The sequence below is a fragment of the Equus asinus genome, chromosome 10 (assembly GCF_041296235.1).
Source record: "Equus asinus isolate D_3611 breed Donkey chromosome 10, EquAss-T2T_v2, whole genome shotgun sequence".
NCBI classification, from domain to species: Eukaryota; Metazoa; Chordata; class Mammalia; order Perissodactyla; family Equidae; genus Equus; species Equus asinus.
Genome location: NC_091799.1, coordinates 96,657,430 through 96,679,989, shown reverse-complemented (window position 1 = coordinate 96,679,989; position 22,560 = coordinate 96,657,430). Strand labels below are relative to the sequence as shown.

The 22,560-nt window shown below is 39.4% G+C and overlaps 1 protein-coding gene across 1 annotated transcript in view; it reads left to right on the top strand.

Annotated features, from left to right (window-relative positions):
• Positions 1 to 3,901: 3,901 nt before the first annotated feature.
• The window catches only part of OTULIN (OTU deubiquitinase with linear linkage specificity), a 54,804-nt gene continuing 36,145 nt past the window's right edge, over positions 3,902 to 22,560 (top strand). Inside the window, exon 1 of the mRNA XM_044778160.2 lies at positions 3,902 to 3,967. Coding sequence (XP_044634095.1) covers positions 3,902 to 3,967 — 66 coding nt within the window. The remainder of the gene's footprint in view (positions 3,968 to 22,560) is intronic.

Here is a 22,560-nt window from a genome sequence, read left to right as displayed (position 1 = left end):
TCTCCTTTAAAAATCTTACCTTAGGGGCTGGCCCCATGGCCGAGTGGTTAAGTTCGTGCGCTCCGCTGCAGGAGGCCCAGTGTTTCGTTGGTTTGAATCCTGGGCGTGGACGTGGCACTGCTCATCAAGCCACGCTGAGGCAGCGTCCCACATGCCACAACTAGAAGGACCCACAACGAAGAATATACAACTATGTACTGGGGGGCTTTGGGGAGAAAAAGGAAAAAAAATAAAATCTTAAAAAAAAATAACTCACCTTAAAGTGAAATAAGGACTTTTAAGATAAACAAAAGCTAAGACACTTTGTCTTTTAACGTCACTACAGGTAATGCTAAAGGAAATTATTTAGGCAGAAGAAAAATAAAACTAGATGGAAACTTAGATATACACCAAGGAATGAAGAGCACAAGAAATTGTAAATATGTGGGCAAGTATGAAAGTATTTTATTCTCAATTTAAAATTTCTTCTAGGGGCCAGCCCAGTGGTGCAGCAGTTAAGTTTGCGTGCTCTGCTTCGGCGGCCCAGGCTTTGTGCTGGCAGATCCCGGGTGCAGACCTACCCACCACTTATCAAGCCATGCTGTGACAGTAGTCCCACATATAAAGTAGAGGAACATGAGCACAGATGTTAGCTTAGGGCCAAGCTTCCTCAGCAAAGAGAGGAGGATTGGCGGCAGACCTTAGCTCAGAGCTAATCTTCCTCAAAAAAAAAAATTTCTTCTAAAAGTAGTTGACTATATAAAGCAAAAATAGCAAATGTGTTGTGGAGTTCGTAACTCATGCAGAAATAAAATGTATGACAATAATAGCACAAAGGATGGAAGGAGAAAGTGGAAGTAAACCGTTGTAAGGTTATTACATAACATTCAAATATTGTTATTCAAAGTAGACTTGGTAAGTTAACGACATATATTATAAACATTTGACGACCACTAAAAACTAAAATGTGGAATATAACTAATAAACCAATAGCAGGAAATAAGAAAGAAAATGAACAGAGAACAGATGGAATGATTAGAAACTAAATAGCAAGATGGTCGATTTAATCCAACCATTAAATGTAAATAGTTATAAATCCTCCAATTAAAAAGAATGAATTAGATCCAGCCAACTGGAGGGAATTTCATGATGTGTCCTGAAGTGGAAAAAGTAACATGCAGGGTTGTGTATAAAGTATGACTCAATTTGATTCAATGCTTAGGAAGCAACTAAAACCTCAGCACACCTACGTCTCTTGACTGATTGATGAGAGATAGATGATGGAGATACGTGATGGTTTGAGACTGGAGAAAGTGTGGGAGAATAAATATTGAGCTATTAGCATTGTTTATCTATGGGTAGTGGGAGGAGGAGGTGAGGAAAAAATAAAAGGAGAAAGCAAAATGGAAGCATACGTATGACAAAATGTCGACAGTGTTAAATATAATCTATGACAGTATTGTTGATAATAAAAATGAGTTCTGAACGTAGACGAGGACCAGAAGGAGACATGAACAAATGAAAACAGTGAATTGACTTAGGATGGGATTGTGGTTAATTTTATCCTTAGATTCTAGAACTTTGATATAGTTTCTATAACAAAATATTAAAATTAAAAACCAAAAATATGAGGTCTGAAAATACATAAAATTATGACCCAAGTTACTTCTTTTTTAAAGATTTTTTTTTTCCTTTTTCTCTCCAAAGCCCCCTGGTACATAGTTGTGTATTTTTAGTTGTGGGTGCTTCTAGTTGTGGCATGTGGGACGCTGCCTCAGCATGGCTTGATGAGCAGTGCCATGTCCTTGCCCAGGATCCAAGCAGGCAAAACCCTGGGCCACCAAAGCGGAGAGCTCAAACTTAACCACTTCGCCATGGGGCTGGCCCACAAGTTACTTTTATATAGTATTTTATAGTGTTCTTTGAATCTTTAAAATTTTGTGAAGGGAAAGCAAAGAGTTTTTGTGCAATAATTCTCCCAAGACAGTTACAGCCCAGTAAATGCTTTAGCATTTTATCGGGTATTAGCACACATCACAGGCTGTTGTGAGTAGTCACTAAACATGGCAAGAGACTCCACAGACATGAGAAATGAGTTGGTGAGGGTCTTTGACTGACTTTGGCTGACTTAAAGAAAATCGTCAGGAAGATAAGAAAATTAGTGTTGGAATTGAGGCAGCTCCAGCAGGGAGAAAGCAGGAACCCCAGGGATGGTCCACAGCAGGAGCAGTCCACTCAGGTTCCTTCCACTGAAATGAAGGAATTCCAGTCTTACTTCAAACTTACATCACTAGCTCAAGTGTCAAAATCCCAGAAGAGAGCTCTGGACTCATCATGTGCCTGCTCTCTGGATACACCAGGACCTACTGGGAAGTGCTCAGGACCCCTTAGGATCTTGGTAGCAGGAGGGCTGGTTCCTGTAATCACAGTTCCACCAAGGTTACATGCACGTAGAGAGGAAAAGCTATTTCCAAAAAGAATTCAAGGTGTTTGTAGAAAGGGTTGATTGACATTGGGTGACCAAAACATCTCTCTCTTGGTACTGGAAAATGGAAGAGGAACCACAGGGAGAAATGTGTACAGGATTGAGTGTCACACCCAGAATATAGAGTCTGCCTGCCACATGTAACCCAACTACATTCTAAGTCTGGGGTCCAAAGTGAGGAGGGCACGGTTTGCAAAGGCTTTTTGCTATGTATTTGCAGAAATTGAATTTATGGTCCTAAACCCAATATAATAGACATAATATGGCTTACCTTTAGCATGAAAGAAGTTGATATAGTAGTTTATGTTGTTGGCTTATTTTTAGGTATTTATAGGTATTATATAATTTTTTTTCAATACAGATTTCAAGTTTCTCATCTCAAGTGTTCCCATAAGAATATATTAATTATTTTTGCAGGTTTCTGATAGGGCTCTAAAACTGACCAGAAAGAAAATACATTAACAAATTTGGGAAAGAAGATGTTCTAAATATAATAAATGTTGCTGAGTGATATGAAATGATATGGTGCATTTGAGGCTTGGAGAAGAACATAGGCAGATGGGCAAGTTGGGGAAATCATTAAGGGAAAGAAGCAGACTGTTGAGATTCTGGGCATCACAAAAGGAAAAATAAGCCCTTTTAGATGGGCTTATTGTTGGAGAAAGCAACAAATTCATCACTGAAGGAAAAGGTAAGGATTAAATGAAGGAATTATTATGGAATGGAAATGGGAAGCTTTTGCTTTTTGAAAGATGTGGACTCAAGATCCATCTCCAAGCTTCTCAGAATGTTAGGGGATGTTGTTTGTGCCTGTTCAGAACGGTGTGCTTTCTTTTCTCAGGAAGAGAAGTACTATTTATGACTTCTGTGTTAGTGAACCCCAGGGCTCCTACGGAAATGTACTCTGACCTCTGACACAATATTTTTACTTAAGCCAGAGCAAAGGAAATAATGCACATTGAGAGTTCAAATGGCTGCCTTCCACCCTGTTCCCTTTAAAAATCAATAATTATTTTCCATGTTATTTTTTCTTCTTAGGGAGGCAGCATGTGGCTTTATGGAATTTGGCAGAGTTAAACATCCTGTGCTAGTTATTTTGTTATTTAAATATGAGTAAGATTGGTAAATGGCAACTGAAGTTGAACCGTTTGAGTGAGAATGAGAGTGATGAAGAACAGTGAAATGGAATCATACATGTTTAGTCAGATCTTCGCAGATTATCTTGTCCACCTCCCCCACTGCAATTACACAAATGAAAACGGGAGTTTACATGATTTGATGCAATTTTGCTCTTCAAACATTTGTGGGACTTTTCTACATAATTTCTTTTTTTGAAGTGTTAAATCTTACAGAATTCCTTTCAAAGTGTTATATAGGGTTAGAATTAACACCCACCTTACAGGTAAATTCTGTTATAACGGGATTGATCACGTAGAAATGGGTGTTGGGGACGTGTATCTGCAATTATGTGCTGAAGCTCATCTTCGGACTCAGTTTAGAAAGGTGAGGGATTAGATACATAACTTTTAATCCATTCCTCATCCTTAGAAATGGGCCCATTTCCAGGCCGGATCCAGGGTTATGTCTTAGAAATTTGCGCCATCTAACGCATGCTTAAGAAGATGATTCTTGCCGTGAAGACACTTAACAGAATTAATCTTAAGCTTGAGCATATCCAGGGCACTAGTCTTGGCTTCCAGTGTCATGGGACATTATGTGCTCCCAGAATAAAATAAATTACTTGATAATCCAGCAGGATAACTTGTTCAAGAATTCAGTAATAAAAACACCTTTCATGAATACAAGTCATGCGAGTTATTCACAAATATTGTCTTAGTTTACCATGCATGTGTAATTAATCACAAGTTTTGGATAAGGAAATGAAGCTAATAGAGGCAAGTGGCTTGTCTAAGATCTCATGCTGAGTGAGTGCCTGCCACATGATAATCAATCAATATATTTTGCTAAAGGATTAGTGTAGTGTAGCAGATCTTTTGTCTCCTGGTCAAGCGCTCACAAAATGTACATTATAAAGACAATCATGGCTGCTATAACATACAGCGGTGTTGAAAAGAAAAAAAGCGTGACAGAAATGTCACTTTTAGAAAACTTGCGGGGACTAGAGTAGCCTTTTTTACCCACCTTCGAGGAACCGGCCGTCGCAAGGGAGCTGTCCTTGGTGCTGAACCTGCCATGCTGGGTCAGAGGATGGCCTTCATCAATTTGGTACGTATTTTCTACTGTGTGTCTTTTACCAATGACAATACTATTAATAACAATTACATTTATAAAACATTTTTTCCTTTTTAATATTTTAAGGACTATTTTTTAAATTATAGCTTTTTTGAGTTATTTACATACCATTAAATTTACCTTTTCAAAGTGTATGATTCAGCAGATTCCAGTAGATACATAAAGAAATAATTGTAAAATTATTACTACTATATAATTTTAGAACATTTTTATTACTGAAAAGATAAGCCAATCTCCTCTTCCTCCAGCAGCCAAGAATCAACTTCATGTCTCTACAGATTTGCCTATTCTGGACTTTCATATAAAGGGAATCAGGCCAAATGTTACCTTTTGTGACTGGTTTCTTTCATGGAGCATAATGTTTTCAAGGATTATCCATGTTGTAATAAGTATCAGTACTGCATTACTTTTTATTAACAAACAATAATCTGTTGTATGGTACACCACATTTTATTCATCTATTCATCAGTCAATGAACATTTAAATTGCTCATACTTTTTGGCAATGCTACTATGAACATCTGTGCACAAGTTTTTTATGTGAACATATGCTTTCAATTCTCTTGGGTACATTCTTAGAAGTGGAATTTTCGGGTTATATGATCTTTTTAATATTTTGAGGAACTGCCAAACATTTTTCCAAAGCAGCTGCACTATTTTACATTCCCACCAGCAATGTATGAGGATTCCAATTTCTCTATATCCTTGCCAACATTTGTTATTGTCTATCTTCTTGACTTTAGTCAGCCTAGTGAGTATGAAATTGTATCTCATTGTGGTTTTGACTTGCACTCTCATTTCCCTTATAACTAAATATGTTGAGCATCTTTTCATGTACTTACTGGCCATTTATTATCTTCTTTGGAGAAATGTCTATTAAAATATTTTCCCCATTTTTAAAACGTTGTTTGTGTTTTCTTTTTATTGTTGAGGTGAAAGAGTTCTTTACATATTCTGGATACAAGTCCCTTATCAAATATATCATTTGCAAATATTTTCTTTCACTCTGGGTTGTCTTTTCACTTTATTTTTTCTTTTTAAAGATTTTATTTTTCCTTTTTCTTCCCAAAGCACTCCTGGTGCATAGTTGTATATATTTTTTTAGTTATGAGTCCTTCTAGTTGTGGCATGTGGGACGCCTCCTCAGCATGGCTTGATGAGCGGTGCCATGTCTGCGCCCAGGATCTGAACCGGCAAAACCCTGGGCTGCCGAAGTGGAGCACGTGAACTTAACCACTCAGCCACGGGCTGGCCCCTCTTTTCACTTTCTTGATGGTATAAAGGACTATTTTCAACACAGTGATTCTCTGATTCTTCCCAGTCCTTCCCTCTCCAAGGATTTTTTAATAGACTATAATAAGAATTCCAACATTTACGCTCTGAGTAGCTCATTATGAAGCAGGGAACTCATTTACAACATAATTGTTGGAAAATATCATATGAAAGAAAAGTTTTAGTGGTTCTCTGGGAAAAGATTTGTTTGTGAAGCTGGTTGATGCAGGATATGTGACATCTGTTTCCTGCAGGAGAAGAGGCATGCCTCATATGCTGTACTTTTCTCATTATCCTGAGCCTACTTTACCCTCAATAAAGCAAACTGCTTGAAAATTATAGCCAGAAAAAAAAGGAAATGGAAGTATAGAATTGTTTTCTATCCTAAAAAGCATTAAGTTCTTGTTTTCAAATTTGGTTCTTTGGCAAGAAAATATATTCCTTTTACACAATCAAAGGGAGGTTAAACTATTTTTAAATTGGAAAACATTACCTTCTACAAGAGTTTTCCCCCCCGCTTAGTGGAAAGCAGACTAAGAAAAAGAATCCAGTGAGTTAACTGAGATCAGTTTTATGCTGTTAAAAAGTTCCAAATGTGGTATTTATCCAACACCTGCATTGAGTTGAAAAAATGTCTTCTAACTGTCATTGCCCTGAGCTGAAAATGTATCTTCCCTATTTTGGCAGTTCTCCACCATGTGCTTAAGTTAAGGGAATGTTCTTCCCCCTGCTAAAATCAATAATTGCCATCAATATAATTGAAGAATCATTCAAAGACTTAAAGCTTAATCTATTCATAAGAGTAAATGATATTCATATTTATTTTTAAATGGTTATTTTTTTTGGACAGTAAAGAGAATGATAGAATAGTTTCACTTACAAATATCTGAAATACTCATTTAATTTAGATGGCTTTCAATGTGTTTCACCTTAGCATTTTAAAGTCACAACAGCTAGGGTCATCTGAAATACTTTTTATAGTTTATCCAAGTAATTCCTGTGTAGATTTACTTTTAAAAATAAATATGTAGTGAGAGTCAGAAGACCTGGGTTCTATTTTCCATGTCACTGTGATCTCTAGAAGGTGGTGAACCACTGCTTTAATTTCCTGCTGCTTTTGAGGATGCTACACAAATGATTTAGTAAAACTGGCTTTGAACTTTTCTCTGTTGGTGTCACCAGAATTACAGTAAAGCGAGAGTTTTGTCTTGTTTTGCTTTGGGTTTTTTTGTTGTTGGTTTGTTTGTTTTTTAACCATTGTTCAGTACTGGGTTATGGAGAATTCACAATCTCCCACAGAAACCCTGATATAAGAGCCCCCTCAGTCAAGTCACCACTTCAGTCATTTCCCTGCCCTACATAATGTCAGAGAGACGAGAGCATTACGGGGGAGCAGTCATTTGAATTTTAAAAGAATGACTTGGATGGAAGTATGGAAAATGGAATGAGATGGAGGAGAGACATCAGAGCTAAGAAGACCAAAGAGAGGGTTTAGTGACCAGTTGGACATAGGAGGCAAAGAAAGGAGAGATATTTAATATAACTAGGCCTTTTCTAATAACCTATGTAAAATGTCATATCCTGTCATTCACTACACCTTTACTCTGCTCTATTTTTCTCTCCATAGAACTTGACATTAACACATACACACACACACACACATACACGTATGCATATGTTAGCTGTTGTCTATTTAACTAGTAGAATATAAGATTCATGAGGAAAGGGAAGTCGCCATGTTTACTGTTGTATTCCCAGTGCCTACCACAAATATACTTTTGAAGGGATGAATGAGGTGACTCACTTAAGAGAAGAAGTAGATTGCAATATCATTAACTAAGATAGGAAATATAGAAGGCAAGGCAGGTTTGTGAGAATTGGTGATGGATTTGTTTTAAGGCATGATGATTTTGAGGTGTCACCGTGAATATATGGTCTGGAACTTGGCAGGGAAGATAGGACATTTGGAAATCATGGGTGCTTAGGTATTGGTAAAAGAATGAATTTCTAATGAAGGAGACATGATATACTGTGTGTGGATCTCAGAATTTTGTGTGACTTCTGTCCATCAGAACTGTCTTCTTCATTCTCTGCCTCTGCTTAACGGGATTTGTAGGTGACGCTTTACAGCTGTTAAGGCCATCCGGAATGCTGTTCCTGCGACCACATCTAGTTCACACCTGCCTGGCTATCTCTGTCTACTCTGTGAATGACTCCAGTTTACTTAGGAGGTGACAATTTATATATACATTTTCAATCCTTTGGATAGTTTTACTGTTATCTGCTGAGTATGTCTGTTCTTTCATAAGCCACTTGAAATACCTACTCCCTAAACACAACACACATCCATACACACACACATCCATGCCAAATCATGTGATAAACCATGAGACTAACAATGAATACAACAGGAATAAGTAATTTGAAAACTCACAACAGATTAAACAGAAATGAAGATGTTCCACAGTTCAATATTTAAGACTATTTAACAGGCAGCCATGATGTTCGTTGTCATAGTGTCAACTAGTAGAGCTCATATATTTTTGTTCTTTAAAATAACAAGGGCAGAATGCCCTTGCAATATGCATAATTTATGCCAGCTCCCTTATCAAAGCATTTCCCAATGTCACTTTTAGTTAAAAATTACCTGGTCAAGATAAGATAGCTGTCAATTTGACTGCCATTATGAATGTATCTGGAGTTCTCACACTTTTCACAGTCAGTTGATAGGTTTCATGTGTTTCATTAGAAAAATAAACTATAGTATAATTCACTCCATTGATTTTTAAGCAAATCTGAGTAATACAGTGTATTAAATAGCATTGAGAGTTGGATACAGTGAATATCAAACATACTATTTGTTATTGACTAAGACTATTTGTTATAGGCTAAGACTCAGCTGTCAAGGTTCAAACTGGATGAATTATATTATTCTGTTATTAAGCATTTTCATTATATTTTATTTAAAATGTAATCATTGACTATATGACTATCAAAATGTACTTTCCCAACGACTTTCATAGGTTATGCTTTCAGGAAGTGTTGCCACTTTGGGATAGCCACCTCTATACTTAGAGCAGAAGTAGTTCTGAACCTTCTACAAATGTCAAATAATTACTGTATCAGATACCCTCTGATGGCCTCCTTCCTTCTAGAGGCACCGCTCACCTCCTAGACGGTGCCCCCTCCACCACTTTTGATGCATTTGTCAGGCTGGCTGAAGTCTGAGTTGAAGGCCCAGCCTTGATGTCTAACATGCTGTGTCACTCCCCTACTTCCAGGTTTGAATGAAATGCTACATCATGCCAAATGGAATCTAGCCTCCTGAGTGGCCACTGAAGGGCTTGATGATGCCACCCAGCAATGTGAGTGAGTTAGCTTTCCGTGGAGTGAAACTTGACCAGTAGGAAATAGGAGATGGGGGGGGGGGGTAGCGTCTTCCTCCCATGGGATACTCTGAGATGCAATTTTTTCTTGCAGCCCTCTGGGGGAGTACAATGTGCCAAGCATTGACTGGCCTTCCTTTTTTTTGATGTTTTTTAAAGAAGTGGTAGCCAGCATGATAACACATTACATCACTTTGCTTCCCCTCTTTTCTTGCCTCAGTTCTCTTTTTCCTCATACTCATTGTCTTGGGTTTTCACCTCCTGTTATGGACAGAATTGTGTGCCCCCCCCCCCAAATTCATGAGTTTTGAAGCCCTACCCCCAATGTGACTGTATTTGGAGATAGGGCCTTTAGGAAGGTAATTAAGGTTAAATGAGGTTATAGGGATGGGACCCTAATCCAACAGAGTTGATGGTCTTATAAGATGAGGAAGAGACACGAGAGAGCTCTCTCCCTCTCCACATGTGCACAGAGGAAAGGCCACGTGAGGACATAGTGAGAAGGAAGCCATCTGCAAACCAGGAAGAGAGCTTTCACCAGAAACCAATCCTGAGAGCACCTTGATCCTGGACGTCCAGCCTCCAGAACTGTGAGAAAATAAATTTCTATTGTTTGAGCCACTCAGCCTTGGTATTTTGTTATGGCTGCCTAGCAGACTAATATATCTCCCAAATCAAGTATGATGTTTTGCTTTCTTGAGGAGGTTTATCAAGACTATGACTATAAAAAACTGTAGAGGACACTCTTAAGTTAAACTTTTAATCAATAAACTTCCTTTTCATGTGCAAACTTCAGGCGATCAAAAACTTGTCTGTACAGTGTGAATCAAGATTGTCGAGGTCAGCATTCTCAACGTGTGGTCTGAGGACGCTTTCAGTGGATCTGGGAGGTCAACATCAATTGTTAAAATACTAAACCATGATTTGCCTTTTCATGCTTAATCTCTCACAAATATATTGCGGAATTTTCCAAAGGGTGATATTGCAGCTGTCTGAATGCAGAAGTGGATCCAAAAATCCAGCCTCATTCTGTTAAGCCAGACATTAAAGAGATTTGTAAAAATTGAAACAATGCTCCTCTTGTCACCATTTTCTGGGTTTTGGAAAACATAGTTATTTTTCATTAAGATGTTTTTATGCTAATATATAATGGGTTTATTATTTTAAAAGAATTAGTACATATTTTTAAAAAATTTCTCAATTTTAACATCTAAAACAGTGAATATCAATACATAAGACCCACATAAACAAAAGCCCACTGAAGTCCTATTTTAAAATGTAGGTTTTATTATTATTCAGGTATGGTTAGGCCAACAGACCAGGAGACAACTGTCATTGAAAGGATAGTTTGCTCCCAAGAGAAGGGGGCATGCCATGCCACACGGGGCCACACGGGGAAGCACCACAGTCTGTCAGGAGGCGGAAGGAGTGAGGGGAAAGTGTGGGTGAAAGCCTTATTGTGGTTTTCCTAGAAGGCAATAGGCAAAGCAGGCTAAGCAGGTTTAGGATTGGCTAGTCTGAATAATTTCAGCAGGCTCCAGGGTGTAGGGGCTGTCCCTGGGTTGTCTGGTATCCGGTCCAGGGGCAATTAGGACAGGGGAATATTGGCCTGAGGGTGAAAGCCCTATGAGAGCCTAATAAAGGGTGTGGTTGTGGGGTTGGGGCTGTGGACTGGTTAGTTTGCATGTGAAAGGTGGACTCACAGGGAATTTGGCTGCTGTCTCTAAGAATTAGCTGGCCCTAGGAGGGGCAGTCTCTCCTGGGCTAGCAAGGTTCGATGTGCCAGAGCAGCAAGAATACAGAAAAAATAGTGAATACAGGTCCTTAATAGTTTTTAGGAGTGTAAAGAGTGTAGGGATGTTCAGAGATCTAAAAGTTTGAGAACTGCTGGGCGAGGTATGCACAATAACAAAGAAACCCAAAATCTCAATGTCTTAACACAGCAAAGAGTTAGGGTTTTTGCTCATGCAAAGTCTTCACACTTTTCAAAGGCAGCAAAGAATATTGTAACATTAAAAAAATAGGCTGTAACGTCAGAACAAAAGAATATCATTTAAATTTAATGACCTTAGCTTAATGAGAAACTCCCCAAGTTATCCTTATATTTTGTGCTTTTTCTGTGAATTAGTGAACTTTCATCTCTACTTAGGAAGAGCTCAGGGACTCGTGCTTGGAAATTTCCATTGTCTAGATGATCATGATGGAAATGATGTGAAGGGAAGGAAAGAGTTTGGTTTGTTTATATGCTGAGAAAAAGGACCTAGTAGAGAAGGGGAGAGGTTGAAGATATTGGAAGGGGCACTTGATGGAAATCCTGGAGGAGGCGAGAGGATGAGGGAGGGAAAGGTCTGAAATAGGAGGATAGACAGACAGACATCTCTTCCTCAGAAACTGATCGGAAAGGAAGAAATGGTGCCCTTGAAGATAAGTGAGTGGGGGAAGGAGGGATGCTGAGAGAGCCCATCCTTAATGCCACTGATTTTCTCTGTGAATCACAGGCAAGTTCTTTCCTAAAAATGAGGAGAGCAGGGAATGATGAAGGTTTAGCTGGTCCATTGCAGGTTTGGGGAAGGGAGTGGACCAAGAACAAACAGAGGTAGTGGAGCAAAACAGAAGGCCCAGTTGAGTTTAGACCTTAATAGTAACAGCATGAAACACATGGTAGCCTAACTTTTCTAACTGTGCTTTTTAACCCTGGGGCTGAACAGAGGAGGGGTTGGGGTGAGTGGAGGGTACTGAAGTTTATTGATAGGCTGCGTAGGACGATGGTTATGAACATGGCCTTTGAAGCCAGCTGGCCTGGGTTCGAATCCTGACTCTGTCACTTTCTTTCCTATTTAGTAAAATGGGGCCAATAATAGTCTTGAGGTATTGTTTTAATGTGGGCAGTAATGGTTTCGTGGAGTTGTTTTGAGGACTAAATATATGATCTGGATTTTCCGTCCACACCCTCTGCTGGGGGTTAAGGGCCCCACCTTGGTTTCATGGTTTCATGCTTAGGTGAGTGTTGGACGCTTGACTAGGGACAAACCCAGCTCCTTTCCACTTCCGCCCATTTCCTTTGAGGGCATGCCCTGCTCAGGCTCCTCTTTCGTGGCCCTCACGATCTTCTCTGATTTTGGTGGATGAGTAAGAGGCAGGTACATCTGGCTCTCTCCTGTTCTATTTCCAAATTATATTTTGACATAATCTCTAAGCCCTGCTTTCCTCAGGTCTTTAGTTTTGCATCTCAATTACCTATTTTAGAGGTAATCTACACCCTGCCTCTATTTGCATTTTTACTCTCATAACCCTAGTCTACGCATTTATCCACTTGCCCTCCAGATAGATACCACTAAATCACAGGGAAAGGTCATAAGCATGAAATATGCAAGAGATAAAAGCATAAAAATATATTTCAAAACATCTCTTTTCACCTATTACCTCTCTTAGTTCTCCCATGAGTAGATGTCCCCATCCCCCTAAAACACCCAAGGCTGATGCTCAGAGGGATTAATAACATGCTCAGGGTTACAGGGTTGCTTATTGCTAGAGCAGTAACTCACGTCCAGGCCTGTGCTTTGCCACCTCAGTGCTCTGCACTGCCTCACAGGGCTGCACTGGTCCTGCTGGGGGCCTGAGGGATGGTGGCGCTGGAGGACCAGGTGATAAGGGAGGTGTAGGTGTTGATGGAGAGTAGCTACTTACTGTGAACAGCACAGGCAAGAAGAGAAAGAGGGGCTGTGTGTGCAGAGGTGGGGGCTGACCAACAGGGAGAGAAGAAAGAAGGGAAGGAGCTAGAAGTCACACTGAAATTGATGAGCAAGTGGAGAGGGGAAAGGAGAGGTGACTTTTGCCAGAGTGGGATGTGGAGCTGACGATTTTAAGGGGGTTTACTTCCAGATGATGACAAGGTTTAGGGTGCAGCCATGGGACTGAGTTGCTGCAGAGAAGTTGAACACCATTGGTGTGGAGGACGCTAAGAACTGAGTTTCAGTTGTTTGAGTGAATGTTGAAATGAACAGATCTGGTGTCAGAGTCCTTTAAGAATGTTTGAGAGGGATGTTGGAGTTGATAACAAGTAGGCAGGGGCCAGGGTAGCAGAGGCGCAGAGCTGGCACAAGGCAGGAGCCTCCCAGGAAGAGGAGGGCTGCAGAAGTGGGAAGAACCTTGGTTTTCAATTGTAGCTCATGGCACTTCTCATACGCTACTTTGTAGGGGCCTCCCAGCAATCCGAGGACATGCATATAGGGCAGGAAATTGACTTTCTCCAAGAAAACCAGCTGTTGAGTGCCAGCCTTGGGACTCAGATCAAGGCTCCTGACTTGATTCATGCTGGCTGTAGTTTGCTATGAGAGCCTTGTTCTTCTGCATACTACTCACAGTAGGAGATCAAGCTCTTAGAAAGAAAACTTAAAGATTCTATGCAGAAAAGGAACAACATTTCTCTAAGTTTTCTTCGCCCCAGACTCTGCTAAAAATCTTCAGGCTGTAAATGGAAGGGAGGAGCTGCTGGGCTGTCCAGAACTGGTCCAGGAGAGACTCTTATGGTGCCACCTAGTGTCCAAGATTGCACCTATCTACTAAGCTTTGGCTATAAGTGTTCTGAAAAATAATTTATTTAAGGAAATTGCAAGTAACTGACTAATTCTGCAACAGAATATCTATTAAACCATCTAATATTTTTCTCTCCCTACCAGGCGGATTTCTTAGCCTGGCCTCTTGACTACCCTCGGGCTAGACCAATTCAGTGAATTACTTCATTCCACAGATCAGAAATCATGAGCTAGTGAAGTCCAAGGGTGTCTTAAAATTAACGCTTTCTGTAAGGTCTTGGATCACCTGCTATAGCGAAAAAATCACTAAGCTAAAAAAAAAATCTCTAGGCTTGGTGCCAGAAGTGTCTGAGGCATCCAGGTCTTGACTCCTGGAAGAGTGTGTTCCAAAGGTGCTTCATAAACTGTAAAGTGTTAAGTGAAGGTATTAGATATGGCTATTATTTCTCAAGCACTATTCTAGTCTCTTGACACACCTCCCTTCTAATCCTCATCACATATCTATAAGATAAGATTTACTATCTAGATTTTCCATCTGAAGAGACTGAGGCTCAGAAAGGTTAAACGACTATAGCTGGTTTTCTCTTCGCTGTACTATACTGCCACAGTACAACTGATATAAGGAATCAATATTAAATCATTCAACAAAAATTTATTCATGATCATTAGTACCATTCATTGGGTTAGGAACAAGGCATATAAAGGTTTATGAGTGTTATGTTACAGTTTGTGTCCAACTAAAATCCATATGTTGAAGCCCTAATCCCTAATGTGATGGCATTTGGAGATAGGGCCTTTGTGAAAGCAATTAAAGTTAAATGAGGTCATAGGGAAGGGTCCTGATCCAATAGGGTTAGTGTCCTTAGAAGAAGAGGAAGAGAGACCAGAGCTAGCCCCCTACCCCCAATCCCCACCTCTCTCCACCACCCACGTGCACAATGAGAAGGCAGCTACCTGCAAGCCAGGAAGAGAGCTCTCACCAGAACCTGACCATGCTGGCACTCTGCCGTTGCCAATCTTCCTCTTTTTGCTTGAAGAAGATTCACCCTGAGCTAACATCTGTGCCCGTCTTCCTCTATTTTGCATGTGGGTTGCTACCACAGCATGGGCACCAACGAGTGGTGTAGGTCTGCACCCAGGAACCAAACCCAGGCTGCCAAAGGAGAGCGCATCAAACTTAACCACGAGGCCACAGGGCCAGCCCCTGATCTCAGACTTTCAGTTCCCAGAATTGTGAGAAAATAAATTTCTGTTGCATGGTATTTTGTTTGGCAGCCCAGCCCAAGCTAACTAAGACAATGAATAGCTACTTCCCACATGTGCTTTCAGCTTCGTTAGGGAAATCAATAGTTACAATACAACCTGCTGGGATAGATGTAAGAACACCTCGTATTTCTAAACAATTGCTTTACAAAGAATCCTGACAATGGGTGAGACTGGCAGTAACAGGCTACCACAGATGCCAGACAGCAGCTCTAAACCCAAATACCTTTCAGGGAGACAGTCTCTTACTCACAGGTACCTCATAACTGATAAACATGGACTTGCTCACAGAACTCCAAGTGCCTTCTCTAAATGGCAGATGGAATGGGGTTGCAGAGCCAGGGGCTGAATGTGGCTCCAGCTCAGGTTCAAGAACAGAACTTCTGGTCTTCAGCTGCCGCAGCTATAAAAGGAAGGGGTTTTGACTAGTTGCCATCTAAGGCAGTCATCTGAATATTTTTGCTCACCTTCTCCCGTAAAAGAGTTTTGAAAAACTGTGAAACTGTTTCCACATTTGAAAGGTGACATCTAAAATTTTCCATTAGAAATTTAGTTTTAGGGCCGGCCCCGTGGCCGAGCGGTTAAGTTCGTGCACTCTGACGCAGCAGCCTAGGGTTTTGCTGGTTCGGATCCTGGGCACGGACGTGGCACCACTCGTCAGGCCACGTTGAGGCGGCGTCCCACATGCCACAACTAGAAGGACCTGCAACTAAGATATACAACTATGTACAGGGGGGATTTGAGGAGATAAAGCAGAAAAGAAAAAAAAAGGAAGATTAGCAACAATTGTTAGCTCAGGTGCCAATCTTTAAAAAAAGAAATTTAGTTTTAAAGGATGTGATTTCCATGTATTATAAATAAATATTGACATTTTAAAATAAAATCATCACATGACAAGTTTCCAATAGAATCTAAATAACATATTTATTAGAACTTCACTATCATTCATAAAAAATGACTGCAATTTTACATCATTCCTTTTTCTCATTGAAATCTCATTTTCACTCCATTCCCAGAATTTTATTTAATGCAGGATATTTTTATGTTCGAAAATCTTTTATTATTTCAAATTATTTGAAAGTTTCATTTATTGTCATAATTATTAGTAGTAAAAACTTGATTGAAACAATATATTATAAATTTTGATAATTATTACATGTACTTAGTAAAATCTTACTGGATATATCTCTTTTAAAATCTATTGATGAATATTATTGCTAGAAAGGGACAAGATTTAATCTCAATTCTATTCCTATTTTTGGGTTTTACAGATATAAACACTGAGAAACACTGTTCCCATAAACAAATGAAAATGGAGTTTTGTTATAACAAAATCATTCAATTCTTTCAACTTCTGAACTGTGTGCCAAAAATTGTCACAGTAATCTCTCATTAAATATTATTTTAAATCATCAGGTAAAAAATTTAGATTCTCCTTCAAATCTGTTGAAAGCGGAGAATTGGAAATTAACTGAATTACAAAAGTGTTGATTATCCAGTCAATAAGAGTCAATCACTTCTCGTTTCTGGAAAGTCCCTAGGACAAGCATCTCACAAACACTCATTCTAAGATAGAGTGCCAAGTAAGGCAGAGAGCCTTGCCAAGAGTTTGTCACCTGGATGACATAAGATGTAACCAATATTTCTCCCTGCTACTCTGCTTTGTTCTCTGGAGCCTTCCTCAGGAGCAATGCTTTCTTTGATTGAGGCTATCATCACTCTTATAACCGCACTCTACAATTTATGAATTAACATATTGGCCAAAATAATTTAAATACCAAAATACCCCCTCTTAAGAGAAGAAAAGGAAGGACACAAAGCCTAAATGCAAAGTTTTGGTGCCTTATGTTGGAGGCTTCTCCAGAAGCAATATTTAAATTCTTCCCTTTTTTCGATGTTCTAGAACAGCACCACCCGATAGAAATATAATGTGAGACACATACGCAATTTAAAATTTTCTGGTACCATATTAAAAAACCAAAAAGAAACAGGTGAAATTAATATTACATACAATGCAATATTTCCAAAATAGTATCATTTCAACATTCAATCCATATGAAAAATTAAAAATGAGACATTTTACATTCATTTTGTTTTTTTTGGTATTAAGTCCTTGAAAGCCTGTTGTGTTTTGTACAGCAGATCTTAATTCTGACCAGCTGTGTTTCAGGTGCTCAATACCCATGTGACTAGTGGCTACTGTATTTAGCACAATCCTGAGGCACACACTGTAGTAGGATTTGGGATGGATGAGAGAGAGTTTTCCATGTGTAAGAATATGGTGAACATGAAGGCAGTGGTTGGAAAGGAGAACAGACCCATCCATGCTCCCATACAGCTGTGAAAGGTGTCTTTTACCCCAGGACCTCTGCTGCACAACTGTATGAAATGGCTCTGGTGTACCCCAAGAGATGGAGGTACCTCAGTTTGAAGATCATTATTTTAAGTGGATTCTGGATGCCAAGATCTTGAGAATGATGCAATGAGGATAAAATTATATATCCTTATCTTCTGAAGAAGACCTAGTCAACTATCCTTCTAAAATTCTAGACCAAGCAAAAAGAAACATTAATGAGACAAAATATTAGCAGAAGATCCAGAAAGCCCTTGTTACTTAGTCAGCAATATCCTGGTATGATTTTTTAAGGTAAGGTTGACAACCTACCTTATCACAAGTAGAGAGTTTTGGGTAATAGTAGGGTGATGCCTTCCTCTCTGACTATGATGGAGAGAACCTGGGATTATATGAGTATCATCAACCTAACATCAGATTCCTTGAGGAGGTGAAGGGTTCCTATGTTATGACAAAGAAGAGACAAAGAATCTCTTCCTTACTTTTATTTTCTTAGGAAACTTCTACAATGTCACCCTCTAGCTCTCTCTAAGTTCCAGTGTGCAGTATGAAAGATGGGCTTCCTTTCCAAAGGACCCAGATGCTTGTCCTAAAAGGTAAGTGTAAGTACTTTCTGATGCTCTTAGTCTGCTTGGGCTGCCATGACAAAATATCATAGACTGGGTGGCTTAAACAACATAAATTTATTTCTTACAGTTCTGGAGGCTGGAAGTCTTAGATCAGGGCGCTAGTGAGGTTGAGATCTGGTGAGAGCTCTCTTTGGGTTTGCAGGCTGCTGATTTCTCCTTGTATCCTCACCCGGCAGAGAGAAGAGAAGGGTAGCAAACTTTCTGGTGACACTTACAAGGGCACTAGTCTCATTCATGAGGGCTCTACCCTCCTGACCTCATCTGTTCTTAAGTACCTCCCAATGGCCCCATCTCCTAATACCATCCTTTTGGGGAGTAGAGTTTCAACATGAATTTTAGAGGGACACAAACATTCAAGTCATATCACCAAGTATAGGAACATTGGGGGTTAGGGGTTCAACATATGAATTTGGGGGCATTCAATTTAGTCCACAGCAGATATTAGGGTACTAAGGTATGGGATTCCATTTCAGAAGCTCTCCAAATAAATTAAGATTATCATCTGCCTGGATGAATTCTTTAGGATGAAACTCTGTTTAGCTGGAGGCAAGTGACTGGTTTAATATTTTCCAGAATTCCCAGTCTTTGTATAACATCACTCTCTGTTATCTTCTTCTGTATGAAATAGTTTCATTTTCGTGATAAAATAAATTTCATTATGACTCATACTTCTCCCAAGAAAAACTCTTGGGGACAGTTTTGGGGGTTTCCAGGTAAACTAATATTATTGCAGGATATTTTTTCTAATTAAATATTTCCCCTATTTTTTTCTCTATAAAGTTATTTCTTCTGGTCTCAGAACTGCAAAGACACAGTAGGTTTCCTCCCCACCTCATCCTGTTTAAAAATAAGGAGCATTCCACAGTCAAGAGGCATGCTGGATAAAGGGGTCTTTCAAATACACACTTGGGTATTCCTAGAGTAGTTAATTACTAAGTGAAACTAGCAATACTTCCTTCCAGGCTTGAGTAAGTACATGAACCTGTGAAACTAGAATAAACTAAAAAGTACCTTTCCTGTGAATACTTTAGAAATTGCTGTGCAGAATACACTTGAAATCTATTTTTTATTGCTGTGACATTGGGAAATTCCATAGAGTACAAATGTAGGGTGTTTCGACTTTGCTGTGAAATATGGGTTTATGGTATTAAAAAGGGGGCTACGCATTCAACTTGTACTAAGTTCCTTAAAGAGAATTAAAAAAATCAATCAGTCAAGCAAACAAACAAACAAACAAAATAAACACTGCATGGCTCAGCAGCGCTCTTCATACCAGTCACAGCAAGTAAGGGCTGGAGCGTTCAAAGAAAGGAACTCAGAGTCTTTCATGCATTAACTTTTCTAGGCAAGGCCACTGAAGAAGTAGTTACATTAATCTGAGGTGACTCAAAATGTAAGTTACCAAGACCTACAAATTACAATATCGTCACGTAACTTTTAGTTATCTGATTTTGGAATGTTTGATTCTAAGGGGAAGCTGGAAACTAACGGGAATTGTCTCTAGCAACATTATCATATAGGCTTTTGCCTAATCTTATAGATTTGTTTGATTGTTTTTTATTCATCCTCACATAAGAATAGGCTAATTATTGTAATCATATCACAGTACATGGGCTTACTTCTCACAACTCCCTCTGAGAAACTCTAATTTAGTTTTTGACTTATTTAGTTTAACACACATGCTCTCTAATAATTTAGTTTTATAATATCAATTAAAAAAATTAGCACATCCCCAGTACACACATATAATAAAAATGCACATAAGTATCTGTTTTTATGTACTACATATACTATAAAACATATACACAACAGAAATTTTAAAAAGATTAAAGATGAAATAAACATTTAAATTAAAAATTTTCTACTAAAGTACAATGTGACTAGATATCCACATCATTTTGAAAAGTCTTGTTTTAACTCTTTGTGATATGGTGACTTGAGTTTGATTTTCTTCTAATAAAATCGATTTTATTTTTTCAATAGTTTTAGACTTACAGAAAAATGGAGAAGGTAGTACAGAGTTCCTGTAAACCTTGCATCCAATTTCCCCTCCTGCTTACATCTTACATTAGTATGGTACATTTATTACAATTAATGAACCAATATTAATACATTATTATTAACTAAAGTCCATGGTTTATGCAGACTTCCTTTAACATAATGTCTTTTTCGCTTCCAGGATCCCAACCAGGACATCATATAACGTTTAGTTGTCATGTCTCCTTAAGCTCCTCTTGACTGTGATGGTTTCTCAGACTTTTCTTGTTTTGATGACCTTGACAGTTTTGAAGAGCACTAGCCAAGGATTTTGTAGGATGCTCCTCTAATGGAATTTATAATTTGTCTGAGGTTTTTCTCATAATTATATTGGGGTTATGGGCTTTTGGAAGATCACAGAAGTGCAGCGGCGTTTGCATCGTATCAAGTTTACAACCTAGCCACGTGATCTATCACTGGGCTCAGGTCACACGTTAACTTGGTGGCCTATTGGTAAGCATTCAGTCTCTGCTAAGGGCTAGTAGCAAGCTAAATGCTGTTTCTCAAAAGGAGAGTAGTTATTCACAGAGGATGGCAGGGCTTTATGCCAAAATCCTAAGGGTTTGCCTTGTGATTCACTTATGGGTGCTTGCCAAAGACTTCAAATAACATCACTATCTGCCACTGACACTTCAAGCACCCTTGGATCTGCTGGATCATAGGGCCCAAGTGGCAGATCAACTTGCACAGCAGCCTGAACCTGTTGTAGAGCCTGCTCTTCTCTTCTCTCCCTAGGGGTTGTGCCTCTTTTTTTGATGGTAAGAGGGGCCAGATGTAACAACTTACCCTTTAACTTCGAAGTGATATCTTGATATATCCCACACCACTCGACCCCTAGGAATTTCGCTGAGGTAGAAGGTCTTTGAATTTTGGGGGATATATTTCCCATCCTCTGACACACAAATATCTTACCGATACCTGTACAGTAATTGCTACTTCCTGCCTACCAGGACCAATCAGCAAATCATCAATGTGATAGACCAGCATGATGTTCTGGGGAAGGCGGAGGGAGAAGGCTAGGTGACTAAATCATGACATAGGGCTGAAGAGCTGATATATCCCTGTGATAAAACAGTGAAGGTGTATGGCTGGTCTTGCCAGTTGAATCAAACTCTTTCTGGTGGTCTTTTTCAACAGGTATAGAGGTAAAAAGCATTTGCTAGATCAACAGCTGCAGACCAGATACTAGGAAACGTGTGGTTTGCTCAAGCAATGAAACCACATCTGGAACAGCCATGCAACTGCAATCACCACATTATCAGGTTTATGAAAATCCACTGTCATTCTCCAAGATCCATCTGTCTTCTGCACATGCCAGATAGGTGAGTTGAAAAAGGATGTGGTGGGTATCACAACCTCTACAACTTTCAAGTCCGTGATGCTAATCTTTGGTGCTAATCTTTGCAATCCCTCCGAGAATACGATGCTGCTCTTGGTTTACATTTTTATAGGTGGAAACAGTTCTAGTGGTTTCCACTTGGCCTTTCCTACTATAACAGCCTTCTCTCTATAGGTCAGGGGACCAATGTGGGGATTCTTCTAGTTGCTGAGAATGTCTACCTTAATTATGCATTCTAGAACTGGGGAAATAACCATAGGATGTGTTTGGAGACCCACTGGGCGTAATGTGAGATCAACCTGAGCTAAAATTCCATTCATCACTTGACCTCCACAAGCCCCTACTCTGATAGGTAAACACAATGATGTTTTGGGTTTCCACGAATTAATGTCAGGTCACTGCCATTGTCTAATAATTTCCCCAAAGTCTGGTTATTTCCTTTCCCCGAGTGCACAGTCACTCTGGTAGATGGCAAGAGGACCCTTTGGGGAAGGCTGGGATAAAGATTAACAATATACACTTTTGGCAATGTAGCAGGGTCTTTCCTTGAGAAGACCTGACCTCCTTTTCATACAGAGTTCTGAATGTGTAAACTGGCTCAAATCTGGGAATTGATTGAGGGGCTGTGACTTTCCGTTTTGGTGATGCAAATTAGGGCTTGAGTCATAGACCTAGAACTCTTCTGCTTATGCAGACCAAGTAATAATTTAGTAGACTGTCCATTTATTTCTTCTCTAAGGAGACCATGATCAACCAGCCAATTCCATAGGTCTCTCCGAGTCAGACAATTCTGATTACTGCTCTGGCTCAGCTGTCCATTACAGTAACCACATCCACCTAACTTTTGGTAATTAAGTGCCACCCTTTGGTCCCTACCCCCCTGAGATCCCGTTATCCCAGTTGCATTTAGGAGTCTATTTGATGGGAAAAGTTTCCATTGTAAGATACATCTGACTACAGAGAAAAGCAATTGTAGAGCTCTTCAAGGATGCTAGGGCTCCCCCACAAATTTATTTCCAACATTTATGTC